The sequence below is a fragment of the Grampus griseus genome, assembly GCF_964374135.1.
Source record: "Grampus griseus genome assembly, chromosome: 10".
Classification (NCBI taxonomy): Eukaryota; Metazoa; Chordata; class Mammalia; order Artiodactyla; family Delphinidae; genus Grampus; species Grampus griseus.
In genome coordinates, this window is record NC_139004.1 from 35,179,497 (window position 1) to 35,196,597 (window position 17,101).

The 17,101-nt window shown below is 39.5% G+C and overlaps 1 protein-coding gene across 1 annotated transcript in view; it reads right to left on the minus strand.

Annotated features, from left to right (window-relative positions):
* The window catches only part of DNAH8 (dynein axonemal heavy chain 8), a gene marked incomplete at its 5' end in the record, with an annotated part of 322,388 nt that overhangs the window by 189,284 nt on the left and 116,003 nt on the right, over positions 1 to 17,101 (minus strand). The window contains 6 exons of the mRNA XM_082664076.1: positions 4,613 to 4,774; positions 5,144 to 5,248; positions 6,261 to 6,363; positions 7,496 to 7,659; positions 9,663 to 9,816; positions 12,563 to 12,762. Coding sequence (XP_082520202.1) covers positions 4,613 to 4,774; positions 5,144 to 5,248; positions 6,261 to 6,363; positions 7,496 to 7,659; positions 9,663 to 9,816; positions 12,563 to 12,762 — 888 coding nt within the window. The remainder of the gene's footprint in view (positions 1 to 4,612; positions 4,775 to 5,143; positions 5,249 to 6,260; positions 6,364 to 7,495; positions 7,660 to 9,662; positions 9,817 to 12,562; positions 12,763 to 17,101) is intronic.

Sequence of the window (17,101 nt, forward strand, 5' to 3'; positions counted from 1 at the left end):
TCAACATAGTTTTGGAAATCATAGCCACGGCAATCGGAGAATAAAAAGATATAAAAGAAATCCAAATGTCAAAAGAAGAACTAAAACTGGCACTGTTTGCAGATGACACGATACTATACATAGAAAATCCTAAAGGTGCCACCAGAAAACTACTAGAGCTAATCAACAAATTTAGTAAAGTCGTAGGATACAAAATTAATACACAGAAATCTCTTGCATTCCTGTACACTAACAATGAAATTTCAGAAATAGAAATTAAGGAAACAATCCCATTTATTATTGAAACAAAAAGAATAAAATACCTAGGAATAAACTTACCTATGGAGACAAAAGACCTGTATACAGAAAACTGTAAGACACTGATGAAAGTAATCAAAGATGATATAAATAGATGGAGAGATATACCATGTTCTTGGGTTGGAAGAATCAACATTGTGGAAATGACTATACTACCCAAAGCAGTCTACAAATTCAGTGCAACCCCTATCAAATCACCTATGGTATTTATCACAGACCTAGAACAAAATATTTTACAATATGTATGGAAACACAAAAGACCCCGAATAGCCAAAGCAATCTTAAGAAAGAAAAACGGAGCTGGAGGAATCAGGCTCCCTGACTTCAGACTATACCACAAAGCTGCAGTAATCAAGACAGTATGGTACAGGCAGAAAAACAGAAATATATATCAATGGAACAGGATAGAAAGCCCAGAGATAAACCCATGCACCTATGGTCACCTTATCTTTGACAAAGGAGGCAAGAATATACAATGGAGAAAAGACAGCCTCTTCACTAGTGGTGCTGGGAAAACTGGACAGCTACATGTAAAAGAATGAAATTAGAACACTTCCCAACACCATACACAAAAATAAACTCAAAATGGATTTAAAGACCTAAATCTAAGGACAGACTCTATAAAACTCTTAGAGGAAAACAGGTGGCACACTCCTTGACATCACAGCAAGATCCTTTTTGGCCCACCTCCTAAAGAAATGGAAATAAAAGCAAAAATAAATAAATGGGACCTAATGAAACTTAAAAGCTTTTGCACAGCAAAGGAAACCATAAACTAGACGAAAAGACAGCCCTCAGAATGGGAGAAAATATTTGCAAATGAAGCAACTGACAGAGGATTAATCTCCAAAATATTCAAGCAGCTCATGCAGCTTAATATCAATAAAAACAAACAACTCAATCCAAAAATGGACAGAAGACCTAAATAGACATTTCTCCAAAGAAGACATACAGATGGCCAACAAGCACTTGAAAAGATGCTCAACATCACTAATCATTAGAGAAATGCAAATCAAAACCACAATGAGGTATCACCTCACACCAGTCAGAATGGCCATCATCAAAAAATCTACAAACAATAAATGCTGGAGAGAGCATGGAGAAAAGGGAACCCTCCTGCACTGTTGGTGGGAATGTAAATTGATACAGCCACTATGGAGAACAGTATGGAGGTTCCTTACAAAACTAAAAATACAACTACCATATGACCCAGCCATCCCACTACTGGGCATATACCCTGAAAAAACCATAATTCAAAAAGAGTCATGTACCACAATGTTCAGCGCCGCACTATTTACAATAGCCAGGACATGGAGGCAACCTAAATGTCCATCAACAGATGAATGGACAGAGATGATGTGGTACATATATACAGTGGAATATCAGCCATAAAAAGGAATGAAATTGAGTCATTGTTAGTGATGTGGATGGACCTAGAGTCCGTCATGCAGAGTGAAGTAAGTCAGAAAGAAAAACCAAATACCGTATATTAACACATATATATGGAATCTAGAAAAATGGTACTGATGAACCTACTAGCAGGGCAGGAATAGAGACGCAGACATAGAGAACAGACTTGTGGACACAGAGGAGGAAGGGGAGAGTGGGACGAACTGAGAAAGTAACACTGACATATATACATTACCATGTGTGAAATACATAGCTAGTGGGAAGCTGCTGTATAGCACAGGGAGATCAGCTCGGTACTTTGTGATGACCTAGAGGGGTGGGATGGGGAGGGTGGGAGGGAGGCCCAAGAAGGAGGGGGTATGCAGGTATATGTATACATATAACTGACTCACTTTGTTGTACAGCATAAACTAACACAACACTGTATAGTAATTATAATCTAATAATGATGAGAAAAATAAAATGACTACCCTAAGTCACCAAGAAAAGCTTAAATTATGTTTTTCACTAGGTTTAAGAAGGCAGCAGACTTCACAGGGAAAACTGGAGGATGTTTCATTACAATAAAAAATAAAATAAGAATGCTCATTCTCATCAATATTATTTGATGCTTATAATAAGCATATTAAAAAATACTGAAAGGGACCACATGGAAATATTAAGTCATCATTTCCAAGTGGTGGAACAATGGGAAATTTTTATTTTCACTTTCATATTCTTCAAGTTTTCCCCAATTTTTGCAACAAGGATCCATTGTGTTCATAATCTTAAAAACGTGTTTCAGAAGAAAACAGAGGTGAAATTTTAAACAATTTTAGATAAAAAATTAACATTGTATAATAGGCAAATTTATTTGGGAAACCTGCTTTATAAAATGCAATTTAGGGACTTCCCTGGTGGCACAGTGGTTAAGAATCCGCCTGCCAATGCACAGGACACAGGTTTGATCCCTGGTCCAGGAAGATCCCACATGCCATGCAGCAACAAAGCTCATGTGCCACAACTACTGAGCCTGAGTCCTAGAGCCCGTGAGCCACAACTACTGAGCCTGTGTGCCACAGCTACTGAAGCCCGCGCGCCTAGAGCCTGTGCTCCGCAACAAAAGAAGCCACCACAATGCGAAGTCCACGCACAGCAATGAAGAATAGTCCCTGCTCGCTGCAACTAGAGAAAGCCCGCACGCAGCAACCAAGACCCAACACAGCCAAAAATAAACAAATAAATAAATAAATTTATTTATTTTAAAAATAAATGAAATAAAATACAATTTAAAGAGTAATATATATATTGAATGAATATATTGAATGACTATATATTGAATGAATATAGAATGAATATATTTATATATTCATTACTCTTTAAAGCAATTTTTCCAGAAAACTGAAATTTGCCCACTACAATATTAAGATTTTTATCTAAAAATCTTTGTGTGTGTGTGTGTATATATATATGTATATATACACACATTAAATAAAGTCCTAAAAGTTAGTCAACTTTCCTACTATATTCTGTTCAACTTCACTGCTACTTTAAATTTGCTTTTCAACTTTTCCAACTTTAATCCTGTATCTCCTTCAGCGTATAAAGGGTGATCAAGCTTTCCTGAGAGAGAGAAAGTATGTTGATTTAGTCTAAGGAGCTATTTTTCTCAGCTTATCAAATAAGTATTTTATAAAGCTTTATCGCAAATGCTAATAAGAATATTAAAGTTTACCGAGGATATTATACAAAACAAAAACAATATTAAAATATTCTCTCCAGTGAAGGTTGATTTTATGTCTGTACTTCTGTCATTTGAATAATTTCATATCATTTCAGCTGCCTCCACTGTGTGTGCAGTAACATAGGATTTGGAGTTCAGGTTGGGAGGAGCAGCTGGGGAAGTAAAACCTGCCTATATTTTCCTTGGATAGCTCTTGCCTTCTATCCCACACTATCTCTGACCTAGATCACAAACCATCACTTTTCATTTATCTTGGCTGAAAATGTAATGGAACTGTTAGCTCTTCATTTTCTGTGCCCCGTTTTAATAATACCTGGCACCTGACAAGGCACTTCTAAGAGCCAAAGGGCAGGAGAGTTGTTCAAGAGAACACCTGCTCCGGCCTCTTCAAGGTCTTCTCTCTTTAAAACTTCATCACATTTAACGTGGGACTTCCCTGGTGGTCCATTGGTTAAGAATCTGCCTTCCAAAGCAGGGGACGCAGGTTTGATCCTTGGTCGGGGAGCTAAGATCCCACATGCCACGGGGCAACTAAGCCCGTGCACCACAATGACTGAGCCCACGCACTCTGGAGCCTGTGCACCACAAGTAGAGAGAAGCCAGCGTGCCACAATGAAAAATCCCACATGCCGCAACGAAGATCCCACGTGCCGCAACTTAGACCCGACACAGCCAAATAAATTAATTAATTTAATTAAATATTAAAAAGGAACTTAGTCGTATTTAACAAATTATGCCAATTTTTAATTATTTGAAGGCAAAATAAACAAAAGGCAAGGTGCATTTCATTTCAGAAAAAGATATGCTCCTTCCTTTTATATATGTCCATATCCATATCTATATCTGTGTCTATATTTATGTATGAATAGATATAGATAGACGGTTTTTATACATAGATAGGTGTCACTTATACATAAGATGAAATTTCTCGTTAGTGCTTTAGTCTCAGTGCATATCCTCAATGATGGAAGAACAGTGGCAAATCCTCTTCTCAGGGATGGGATGGGTTGGCCTAGAATGGTGTAGGTGGACAAGCAAGTGGTCAGGCAGGTGGTTGGGGGCTGAGGGTGGGTGGGCCTCTCTAACTAGTTCTAAGCTTGAACAGCCTCCACATCATCAGGCTAACTGCCTCCTGCATATCTTTCCCCCTTATTTCGCTATTTAAATGTCATGTATTCTCACCTGTGCTGGAAAGTGATTGAGGAAAGGTAAGAGCTGAAATCCTGAATCACTGATTTGATAGAATGCAGATCTAATTATATTATGTAAGGACGACATCTGCATTTTTAACATGTCCAGAAGCCAAATCTCCACGGGACCTTTGGCCATAACAGGATTATCCAACTAAAAGATATATTACAAATATATTACAAATTGATAATAATTTGGTATTTTTACAAATGTCATAAATCAAAGTACCTCAGGCAAAGCAAACAATTTCATATAAAATATTTAAAACGTGAGTAAAATCAACTAATACTATATGTGGAAAGAACTATAAAGATCATTTGGTCTAAAACTTTCATTGTATAGATAATAAAATGAGCCTCAGAGAAGTTAAATGAGTTATCCAAACTAGTCTGTTACAAAGCCAGGGCTACAGAACTAAAACCCGACACCACTCCCCTCCCTTTCTTTCATAAGAGAATTGCATTCTCCTCAAATCTACATTTTTAAAGAAATCCTAATAAAATTTTAACCAAGTTAAATTACAATAATTTTTTCTCCTTCTCTTGATATGACAGCCATGATACGATCATAGTCTTTTGCGTGAAAGGTCACCTCATTTATGTTGTCAGACACTGCAGGGAGATGTGGCTATAAGAAAGCACAAGACAGAGCAAACACATCATACATGACGTTAAACACAAAAGTCACTGAGATGTTTTTAAAAGCTTTACTATTTTTTATATTTGTAAGAGATTAAGAATTTACTTCATTGTCTCAAAAAAAAAAAGACTCTTCTTTGACCCTTGACTGACTTGGAAGCCCACTTTTAAAAATCCAGCCCTACAGAACGTTTCCTCCAAGACCTACAAATGCACCTCTTACATTATGGAGATTCGACTAGTAACTGTCATCTTCCTCCCGATGGACACTGAACCACATGGTTCCTGCCCTCTTCCCTCCCAGGGACAGCTCAGTCCTTCTCTCTTGGCTCTATGTCTGCCTTACACAGCTTCTACTTCCCTCCTTTCCTTTCTCATCCCCTCCACTCCCTGGAAACCAACAAGGAAGGTATTACTAGCTGTTTCCCAAATTCCCAAACCAGAAATGTCCCTGGGATGGGTGTTCCAGTGCCTCTCACACCCAGTTCTCTGTAGTTTTTCTCTTCCTCCTGGAAGTATTGCCCTTGGAAATGGCAATAAAAGCATTTGAGAAGCACTTGGGACAAAAAAAGGACAAATCCAAACCACAATCCCTATTTGATCTAAGAATATTTAGATTAAAATACTCATAACAATGAATTACATTTAGTGAGCACATACTGTGTGTCCAGAACTTTTCAAGGAATTATCTCGTGTAATCCTTATGACTATCCCATGAGGTGGAAATGATTAATATCCTGATTTTACAGACAAGGAAACTGAGGCACAGGAAAATTAAGAAGCTGGCCAAGGTCACCCAGCTGGTGAGTTGCATAATCGGTGACTCTTGCCTCAGGCTGATGGGCTCCGAATACAAAGAAAATAAGACAGTTTATAACCAACATAATTTTTAATACTCTTCTTTCCTGACTGCACTTTTAAGACATTAACTTCATTTTTATTTTTTAACACATAGGCTGTGGAAAAAAAGGATTTAGGCAACAGATACTTAGATTACATACTTGTATGGTATGGGAATCACTGGCTTGTCCAAGAATTTCCAGGAGAACTGGATCAGATACAAAGAAGAATCTTGGAAATAGTAATCGCTTCTTCTCCAAATACCTTTAAATAAAGTCACGTTACCAAATAATTTTTTCTGAATTATTAATTTTGGGGTTTTTTTAGCCAAGACGCAATCACTAACATCAATAAGATAGTAGCAAACACCTACAGTCATTTCCCATTTGCCTCTGAAATGTTTGGTTAGAAAGAAAGTCCTGCTGCACCATGGATGGCACTTGGGAAAACAAGTGGAAATAAGAAAGTGACCCAGAGCAAGCCTGCTCCATCCTATCTTCTTTCTCATCACGAGCCCTCCTGCAACCTTTCTAAGAGTCCTGTGAACCTCGCGGCTTAAACCCAGGGGGAACACGTAAGTTACCTCCAAACCAAGACATTTTGAGAGAGAGGGGGGACAAATAGCCATTCAGCCAGGACAGAGGCATAAATTTGGACAAACTAAGATATATCGTTACCCTGTTTCAAATAGAAATTGAGAATGAACTGCCTTTTAAGAAAACTATCTGTGAGTTTGTCTGGTTAATTGTTCTCTGAGTGCACATCTCTACTCTATGCCTGTAGTGTGTTGACTGGTAGCCCCAAAAAGATACGTCCACGTCCTATTCCCTGGAATCTGTGAATGTGGCCTCATTTACAAAAAGGGTCTTTGCAAATGTACCGAAGTTAAGGATCTCCAGAAGAGATAATCTTGGATTATTCAGATGAGCCCTAAATCCAATGACAAGTGTCCTCATAAGAGACACACAGGAAGAGGAGAAGGACATATAAAGACAGACAGAGATTGGAGTTATATAGCCACAAGCCAAGAGCCACCAGAACCTGGAAGAGGCAAGGAAAGATTCTCCCTAGAGCCCTCAGAAGGTGCTGCTAACTTGATTTCAGACTTCTGGCCTCCAGAGCTGTGAGAAAATAAATTTCAGTTGTCTTAAGCCACCCAGTTTGTGGTAATTTGTTACAGCAGCCCTACAAAACTAATACAATGCTGTAACTCACCCACCCTCAACTTGAAGGTGTCTTTTTTTGCAGAGAAATTAAATTTATGTGACATGTTAAATTCCTACCACCACCTCAACCATCACTACCAAACCAAAAATGCAGTCAATTCTATGAACTTGTTTGGGATAAAACACCATCACATATAAAAGGACAGGTAATTTAAAAATTAAACTCTTACCCTGTAAGTGACTTCTGACATACTTCTAATTGTTCATGTAAATGAGGTAAAAGCTGCCCCATGGTTTCATCTCCAACACAGCAACCAATCACATTGGGATTCTCATGAGCTCGCTGCATTATCTTTACCCATGACTTGTCAATATTCTGAAAACGTTTTGCTTCCTAAAAACAAAAGTAAAAGTTGGCATGTGGATAACTGAATGAAGCCAGGTCTTCACTTTGGCATCTCCTATAGTTCCTCAAACCAGCCTATTAGTCTCAGGCTACATAATTTAAAGGGGCAATTTTTTTTCATCTGAATTAACTCTGGAACAAGAGAACGGCTTATTGAAATGCTGCTCTATCACAATGAGGTTTACCGCTGATATTTTTCCTTACATTTAATACATTTTTCGAAGTGCCACATGATTAATCTGCAGAGCTATCAACTTAAATTGCAAATCTAGTCTTTCAGTACCCCAGGTGTTTTGCTTTGATAAGCAAACTGAAGAAGCATGAAAATAATTTGATCTCAGTATTTTGGAATAATTAAAGCTTAATAGTACCCCAGGAAAAAGAAAAACAGTAAAAATCCAAAACAAAGCATTTTTGCAAATGAAAACTGTTTACCATGGATGATATTAAGCTTTGCATTCAATTTTTTAAAATGCTTTTAGAAACTGGCATGATCTTGCCTCTGTTAAAACTTTTAAGTGCACTTTTAAAAAATAAAACTTTCTGATTAAAAATGATTTATGTTTTTAAAATGTGTTACAAAGGGAAACCAGCTATTTTCAAAATGCTTTATCCTTGATTTTTAATCTATAGTGATGCCATAGGTATGGAAATTCAAAAGAGTAGGCTTAGGGGACTTCCCTTGTGGTCCAGTGATAAAGAATCCACCTTCCAATGCATGGGACACGGGTTTGATCCCTGGTCGGGGAAATAAGATCCCACATGCCGCGGGGCAACTAAGCCCACGCGCCACAACTACTGCGCTCACACACCTCAACGAGGGAGCCCGCGTGCCGCAAACTACAGAGCCCACACACCCTGGAGTCCCTATGCCACAACTAAAGAGAAGCCCCGCGCCGCAACAAAGAGGCCCCGCGCCAGCAACGAAAGATCCCGCACGCCTCAACAAAGACCCCGCGTGCTGCAACTTAAGACCCGATGCAGCCAAAAAAAATTTTTTTAAATAAATGTTTAAAAAAAGAAAGAGTAGGCCTAATTTTATAAGAGGAAAATTACCTTCATAGAATAATTATTAGTAAGTTACTGGCATTCATTTAAAAGGTCCCATAAAGCTGTTTTAAAGAATTTGTTACAGGCTTCTAAGGCTAAGTTTCCTTGCCTCATGCTTCTGATCTACTATTAGTTAACAACTTACTAATAGTTAATTTGTGTTTACAGAATACAGATTATTTTAACTTTTACTCTCAGAGGAATAAGTCTAATTCTAAGAAGAGATGAACTATTATAATTTAATAGTATCATATTCAAATGTACCTCTTCAGACAACCTGGAGATTTGAAAATTATGTGAGTTTCTTGTTTCTACTAATGTAAATCAAAGGTCAGCACTTTTTAAAAAAAACTTCTTTGTAAAGGGCAAGATGCTAAATATTTTAGGCTTTGTAGGCCATATGGTCTCTGTTACAACTATTCAACTCTGCCATTGTAATGCTAAAGAAGCCACAGACAGAACATAAATGAATGCACATGGCTGTATTCCAATAAAACTGTACTTACAGAAACAGGTGGGACTTCCCTGGTGGCACAGTGGTTAAGAATCTGCCTGCCAATGCAGGAAATACGGGTTTGATCCGTGGTCCGGGAAGATCCCACATGCCACGGAGCAAATAAGCCCGTGCTCCACAACTACTGAGCCTGTGCCCGAGAGCCCGTGCTCCACAACAAGAGAAGCCACAGCAATGAGAAGCCCATGCACCTCAACAAAGAGTAGCCCCAGCTTGCTGCAACTAGAGAAAGCCCGCGTGCAGCAATGAAGATCCAACGCAGCCAAAAATAAAATTAAAAAACAAAACAGGTGAGTTGGCCATAGTTTGCAAACCCCTGGTGCAAATAATCAAGACATGACTATATGTCTTTCTGAAAACTTTTACAGAGACATATAAACAACATACACTAAATTATTCTATCAGCAGTTACAAAAACCATATTTACCTGAGGTAGCTGTTTGGCAATATCCCCACCTACAAAGACAGCTTCAAGATAAACCCAAAGGTTCTGGACTACTAGCCACTCTTCAATTATATCTGAGGAAGTGGACAATTTATACACCCAATTCTGGATATTTTTTTTAAATGGAGCATTATATCTAAAAAGTAAGAATGGAAAGATATTACATTTTAAGGAAGATTCAGAAAATAGTATGGCTTATAACAAATAATAGGAGAAAAATTCCTTTGACACTGAACATTTTTTCCTAAAAAAAAGGCAGCTCCTATTAAATTTCATACAGTTACTAAGATGTTTGCATTTTTATGAATGAAACATATAATTATAGTGATTTCACTTAATGGTCCCATGTATCAGTGATAAACGAAGAAGTTCACCAAGTTTTAAGCCACAGAGGTCCAGTAAAGGAATTGTGCTGGTTGCTCCTCTGAGTAAAGGGAAAACGAGGAATAAGATGGCTTTCCGAGTCTTTTGTGAACCAAATCCAAGTGGAAAATCACACAGAGGGTACTGTTGTTACTTGTCGATGGAACTACTACCACAAGGCCAGGGTCAAGCTTGAGGTCTGATGTCTACTACAGATGTGCTCTTCCCACCCATAGACTGCTAATTCCACCAGGCACTACGCCTAGATTCTGCAGCGTTAACGATACAGAATTGCTATCCCCCAAAAGCCTGGTTCCTGTTTTTTCACCATCAGGGCTAGCTAAAGTGTTCATGAGAACACAAGGTGTCCAGAAAGCTGGGCACAACTAAGAAAGACAAGAAACAGAGTGGATGCCATGAGGAAGTGATGGGAAGATACTGGGGAAAGACCTAATTAACAACAGTTGAATTAAGAAGCTGACTTCAGTTTGTGGCCATGGCAAGTAGCTTTGAAGTTGTGTAGTGGAATTTCCCAGTGAGTGGCATTTGTTGAGTACAGTCTTAAAACTTTACTTGATCCAGGACAGGATGACTTGAAGGGGCTCACATGAAGAATGGGGTTCTTCTGGGAATGGTCTGATGCCTAAGTGTAACCCTGCACTTCTATGGAAGACTATGTTACACACGGAGGTATAAAGGGGTTGTACGAAAACTGTCCCAAGGAGGTGGATGAGTTGATCTGGCAGTAAGAGGCATTTTTCTCAACTCCCAATTTATAGTGTTCATCTGGCCATCAGGCTAGAGCTGAAAGGCAGTCAATATGCCAAAAAAAACCTTCAAGATCAATACACACAGACCAAGACGGTAAGGAAGGGCATTTCAGGGAGTTGAAGGACTTAGATATTTGGAGCCAAAAATAATTTTGCACGGAATAAAAAAAAAAACCATCTTTGATGGTATGTAACTTCCCAACAAGAAAAAGGGAGATTTGAAATAAAATCACTAATGACCAGTTTTTGTCGTTTGGCCAGGTACCTGCACTGCACAGCTTTGTGTGGTGGAACCTGTTCACAACAGGTAGGAAGGCCCTTGGAATGCCAGGGAATCAGGGACCCACCAGGAAAGTGTCACCATCCAGGGAATCCAGGTGAGTGAAGCCTCACCCATGAAGATACACAATTTCCTTCTCACATCCAGGTAGCCCTAGAGATCCAGCTGGTACTGCCTTCTATGAGATCAGTCTGTGGTTGGCTCTAGAAGAGGTTTTCTGGATCCACTTGATGCTGCAAAGTTCTCTAGGAGGAGAATCTACTGAAGTGTTGTGACTTCTTAGATATCCTTATACTCCTTCTAGCAGGGCCTCAACATTGAGTTTACTAGTACCATAAATAAGTACTATAATATTCAGGTTATATGCAAGTTAAGAATGAAATTAAGAAAGGCTTCAAGTCCTGAATTCTTGGGCTACACACCAGGTTCAGGTGAATCTACAGCCTTTCCTCAAGAGGTCATCATTCAGGAAATCAAGATGGAAAAATTTGCAATGAACCATGGGGAAGTAGCAGCCTGTGAAGACTAGGAACCACTGAATGGCCTATGGTCACCTTTGCCAGGTTATTCAGATTCCCTGAAAGCAGAGGACATACCCTAGGAGTTTAACCCCAGCAACTTCAACCCAGAATTAGGAGCTTTGTGAGTTAGTACATTATCCAAATACAAGACTGCCTCTGAGCCAGAGGTAATGCAGGATGTCATTCATGAAACAGCAGTCCCAACCTGGAGGTAGGGTATTAGAATCCTCATGGACACTGACCTCTGTTAATGACCTCTGAGATAATGTGACATATTTCTTAGGTGTGTTAGGGTGAAGACCAGTTAAGAATTACTGGATAGTCAGCTAGGGGATTAGAGGCTGCTAATGCCAAGACAGTGTACTTAACCTGGGTCCCATTTCCTAAAGCTGCGCTTGAGATAACAGTCACCTTCAAGCGGTTCAGTAGTCCAGTGATGGACATGTTGCCTCGTTTAGGCTGCAGTGGACCCAGAACAGATATGGCCACTTTTCACCATAAAAATTCCAAGTGTGTAAGTGTCAAGCCCTTCATTATATTCCTTCATGTGTTGACAGCATACTTTTCCAGGGCTATTGGTTAAACACTTGAGCAGGTTTAGCCAAGGAGGGCAATGATGAAAAATCAGAGAATGAAAAGAGAAAGGAGATAAAATGAAGGTGTCATCTTCGTGGGGAGTCCAGATGTTTAGGAGGTAAGCTGCCAATCTGAGGGAGAATAATTACGATGGGGCCCATCAGGAAACACAGGAAGGGGAGGTGAGCACCATAGAAGAGATGGAGGCCATGATTAGTAGGGAAAATAGGTAGTTCATGTAAGGACAGACAAGAGTCAACACTTTAGGTCAGAATCTTGTGTTGTGCCACCGCTACAAAACTGGGCTTTTATCTAAAATTATATAACCCTAAATACCAAATCAAAACCCTCCCCTGAAAATTATAAAATTACCTGTTGCTTAGTAAGGAACCTAAGACCATTAAACTATCCTCCATCAAGGTGATAATCTCTCCCGATTCAGTTCCTTTGAGCAGCAGCTCTCCCTTTCCCTTAAATGCTGCAAAACTCAGGTTCTGGTTGGTCCAATTCTCAATCACCTGAGTCAGCTTGGCTTCAATATCCTTCTCCTTAATGGCAGATATGCAAACATCCTTCAGAAGGAAATCAAAGAATATGCCATGACATTTTCAATTACAAATTAAGTGCATTTAAAATCAGAAGTTTTTAGCTTGGCCCTAGAAGTCATTGGGTCATTTTACGGCCAAGAAAACCAAGGCTCAAGATGATTGTGTTGCAAGTTCAAACCAGAGCCTTCTGACACTCTGACTACTAATTATTTTATTGTACCACCTACATGAGATAATGGAACTTAAATCATCATGTTCTTATTTATATTTTTAGTTGGTGTTTTTCAGCCAAAATGGATATAATCACAGCTGCTCTATCTCAGCAGCTTGCTATGAGAAGCAAATGAGAATATATATGAGACTCTTTTGAACTCTTTAAAGTAACATATAAACATTGCTATATTCCTGCCTGTTCTGGCCCAAATATGAATATCTCACTTGATTAAAAGTTAATTCTATTTTTAATGGGTTTTTCTGTTTTTCTGAGAATCTTTGATATGAAAGTTTCACAAAGGAAAATAAAAGTAAGGTATTTTCTGCAACATGCCTCAATTAATTTTCATACTTAGAATCACAGAAGCTCAGAGATGGGAAGGAATATAAAGGTTCAAGGAATTTCCACAAATGATTATATTACAAATTAGTGTGTAGTAAGTGTAATAAGAGTGGTGTGAACTGTTGTGAGTTCTGAGGAGGAGAAATGACTTTTGCCTGCAGCAAGGAGGAAAGGCTTCATTGAGGAGGGAGCATCTGAGAATAAGTGGGATTCCAAAAGGGGGAGGGAGAAGACATTTTACAGGAAGGGAAAAGGCTTCCTTTAGAGGCCATGAATGAAGTAACAGTAAGAAACCAGCTTGGCTAACAGCAGGGCATATGGGGTAAAGAAAACAGAATACACCAGTGTAGACAACACTAAGAGTCTGTTTTGCGGTAAGAATAGTTAATAACTGAATCCCAGAATTCCTTGGACTTGCAAAATCAAGTTTTCAAAGCACAGCCTATGAATAGCTATACTCTTAAGTGTAAAAACCTACTTATATAAGAATGAGGTGGTCACCAAAGGTTTCTTAAACTCTTTATTTCCCTCAGTAGTATCTGAATGGCATTTATAAATAGGACAAAAATGCTTTGAAAACAAAACTTGTGGTGTTCATGTTGCTGAAAAGAGGCAAGGAGGCGGCAGAAAACTCAAAACCATATATTTAGGGGATATTTCTGGTCATGGGGTGCAGTTTTCGCCTCCAAAAACATAGAATAATGTAAAAAACACAAAAAGAGAAGGTAAAAAACAAACACATTAAGACTTAAAAACAAGGTAAACATCTCCATGAACTAGAAGTGAAAAAGACATGCAAGCCAGGAGGTGGAGCTGAAGCCCAGGCCTGAGGGCTCTGGTCAGTGGGTGCCAACCCCTTGGCTCCTGCAAGACAGAGGAGACTAAAAGTGGCCTGTATGAAAGGGACCATCAGGACTATGGTCTAGATCCCTCCACTGTGGAAGGAGGCTGTCTGTAGCTGCAATCTGGTCATGTAGATTAAATGAACCTAGGGATGTGGCGGATGGGGTGACAGATCCAGGTCCACAACCAAGACCTGAGACAGGTCAGCTCTGCCTGGGTCTGCCCCACCACAGCAGAATAGGGGATGCAAACCACTATTGTAACAGCTGGCTCTGGACTTGAGGAGATGGGGGATGCAGGAAGAAGCCACAAAACCACTAGACTCCTAAGGAAGGCTAAAATGCAGAAGGAGAAAAACAATTTTAACAAATTATAAAAGCCACATTTTTTAGAGCTCGCCACTCAAAATGAGTCCTCTAAAAAATAAAAATTGCAAAACCCTTGGGAATTCTCTGGCAGTCCTGTGGTTAGGACTCCACGCTTTCATTGCCAAGGGCCCAGGTTCAATCCCTGGTTGAGGAACTAAGATCTTGCAAGCCGCGTGGTGCAGCCGGAAAAAAAAAGTGAAAAAAAAAAATTGCAAAACCCATGAAAAGAAATCCGATACTGAGAGAGATAGCCAACATAAAAAACAATCTGAGTAAACACTCAGTCTAGGTGAAATTAATTGTATAGAACAATCTGAAAAATAATCTTTAATTATGGTTAATCTGGGGGCCTTGGAGTATGGGAGGTAGAGATGAACTTATACTGGCCATGAGGTGATAATTTTGGAAGCAAGAGGATCCCTACTTTTCTTTGAAATTTTCCATAATAAAAAATTTAAAAATAATTATGTTTAGGATGCTCAAAGAGATAAATGAAGAACTCTAAAAATTTGAGATTTATAGGCTTGAGAATATATAAAATATTTGAGAATATATGTAGATTTAATAATCTATAAATCTAAGAATCTATAAAAAGGACAGAAAAAATGTAGAAATGAAAAAAGAACAGGTGGTCACAAAAGAAAAAGAACTAAGTTCTAGATCAAGATGGTGACATAGGACGATACTGAACTCACCTCCTCCCATGGACACACCAAACCTACAGCTACATATGGAACTCAAAGAAACCCAAAAACTAGTTGAGCAACTCTAACACATTAGGTGAACAAGGAAAAACTCACATCAAAACTGGCAGGAGAAGCTGAGACAGAATCTCACGTTCAGCCCCACTCCTGGCACAGAGACCCACAATCGGGAAGGAACCCACAGACCAGAGGTTCTCCCTGAGGAGCAAACAATTTGAACTCCACATCAGGCACCCCAACTTTTAAGACCTGTACCTGAGAGGTGAGCACCCCAAAATTCAGGGCTTATGTCCATGAGACCCACAAGGCCATAGTAAACTGAGAAATAGTTCTTAAATGGCTTGTTTGTACTCAACCAACCCAGGGCCCAGCACAGAGACAACTGACTAAAAAGCACCTAGTCCTTCTGTGAAAAAAAAAAGGCCTATTTGTTTAACATGCAGATATACCCAAAGAGACTCACAACAAAACACGTAATTAAAGTGTCAAAAGTTAAAGACAAGGAGAGATCTTAAAAACAGCAAGAGAAAGACAACTTGTTACATACAAGGGCACCCCATGAGACTATCAGCAGATTTTTCAGCAGGAACTTTGCAGGACAAAAGGGAGGGGCACAATATACTCAAAGTGCTAAAAAAAAAAACCTGCCACCAAGAATACTGTACCTGGTGAAGTTGTCCTTCAGAACTGAAGGAGAGATCAAGAGTTTTTCAGACAAGCAAAAGCCTAAAGGAGTTCATCACCACTACATGAGTCTTCCAAGAAATGTTAAAGGGACTTCTTTAGGCTAAAATGAAAGGATGCTAATTGGTAACAGGAAAATATATGAAAGTATAACTCTCACTGGTAAAGGGAAATAAATAGTAAAGTTCAGAATAGTCTAGCCTCAGGCCGGCAGGTTGGAAGGCTCCAGGAATGGGCAGCCAGTGTGTGCAGGAGTGAATCTGCGAGTTTGCCAAGCTGATTGAAAAAGCAAGCCTGCACCCTCCAAGCTGCACTATTACAACTGGGAGCCAAGCCTCAACCAGAAGTCCCTGAAGAAATTCTACAAAAGCTGTGTGGCTGACAGTGTCTTGGTACTCCGGCTGGGTGCCAGGCCTGAGCCTCTGAGATGGGAGACCCCAGTTCAGGACATTAGTCCACCAGAGACTTCCCAGCTCCACATGATATCAAATGGTGAAAGCTCTCCCAGAGATCTCCATCTCAACGCTAAGACCCAGCTCCACTCAATGACCAGCAAGCTACAGTTTTGGACACCCTATGCCAAACAACTAGCAAGACAGGAACGCAACCCTACCCATTAGCAGAGAGGCTGCCTAAATCATAGTAAGGTCACAGACACCCCAAAACACACCACCAGATGTGGTGCTGGCCACCAGAAAGACAAGATCCAGCCTCATCCACGAGAACACAAGCACTAGTCCCCTCCACCAGGGAGCCTACACAAGCCACTGAACCAAGCTTAGTCACTGGGGGCAGACACCAAACAAATGGGAACTACGAACCTGCAGCCTGTGAAAAGGAGACCCCCAAACACGGTAAGTTAAGCAAAATAAGAAGACAGAAAAACACACAGCAGATGAAGGAGCAGGGTAAAAACACACCAGACCAAACAAATGAAGAGGAAATAGGCAGTCTACCTGAAAAAGAATTCAGAGTAATGATAGTAAAGATGATCCAAATCTTGGAAAAAGAATGGAGAAAATACAAAAAACTTTCAACAAGGACCTAGAAGAACTAAAGAGCAAACAAACAATGATGAACAACACAATTACTGAAACTAAAAATTCTCTAGAAGGAATCAATAGCAGAATAACTGAGGCAGAAGAATGGATAAGTGACCTGGAAGATAAAATAGTGGAAATAACTACTGCAGAGGAGAATAAAGAAAA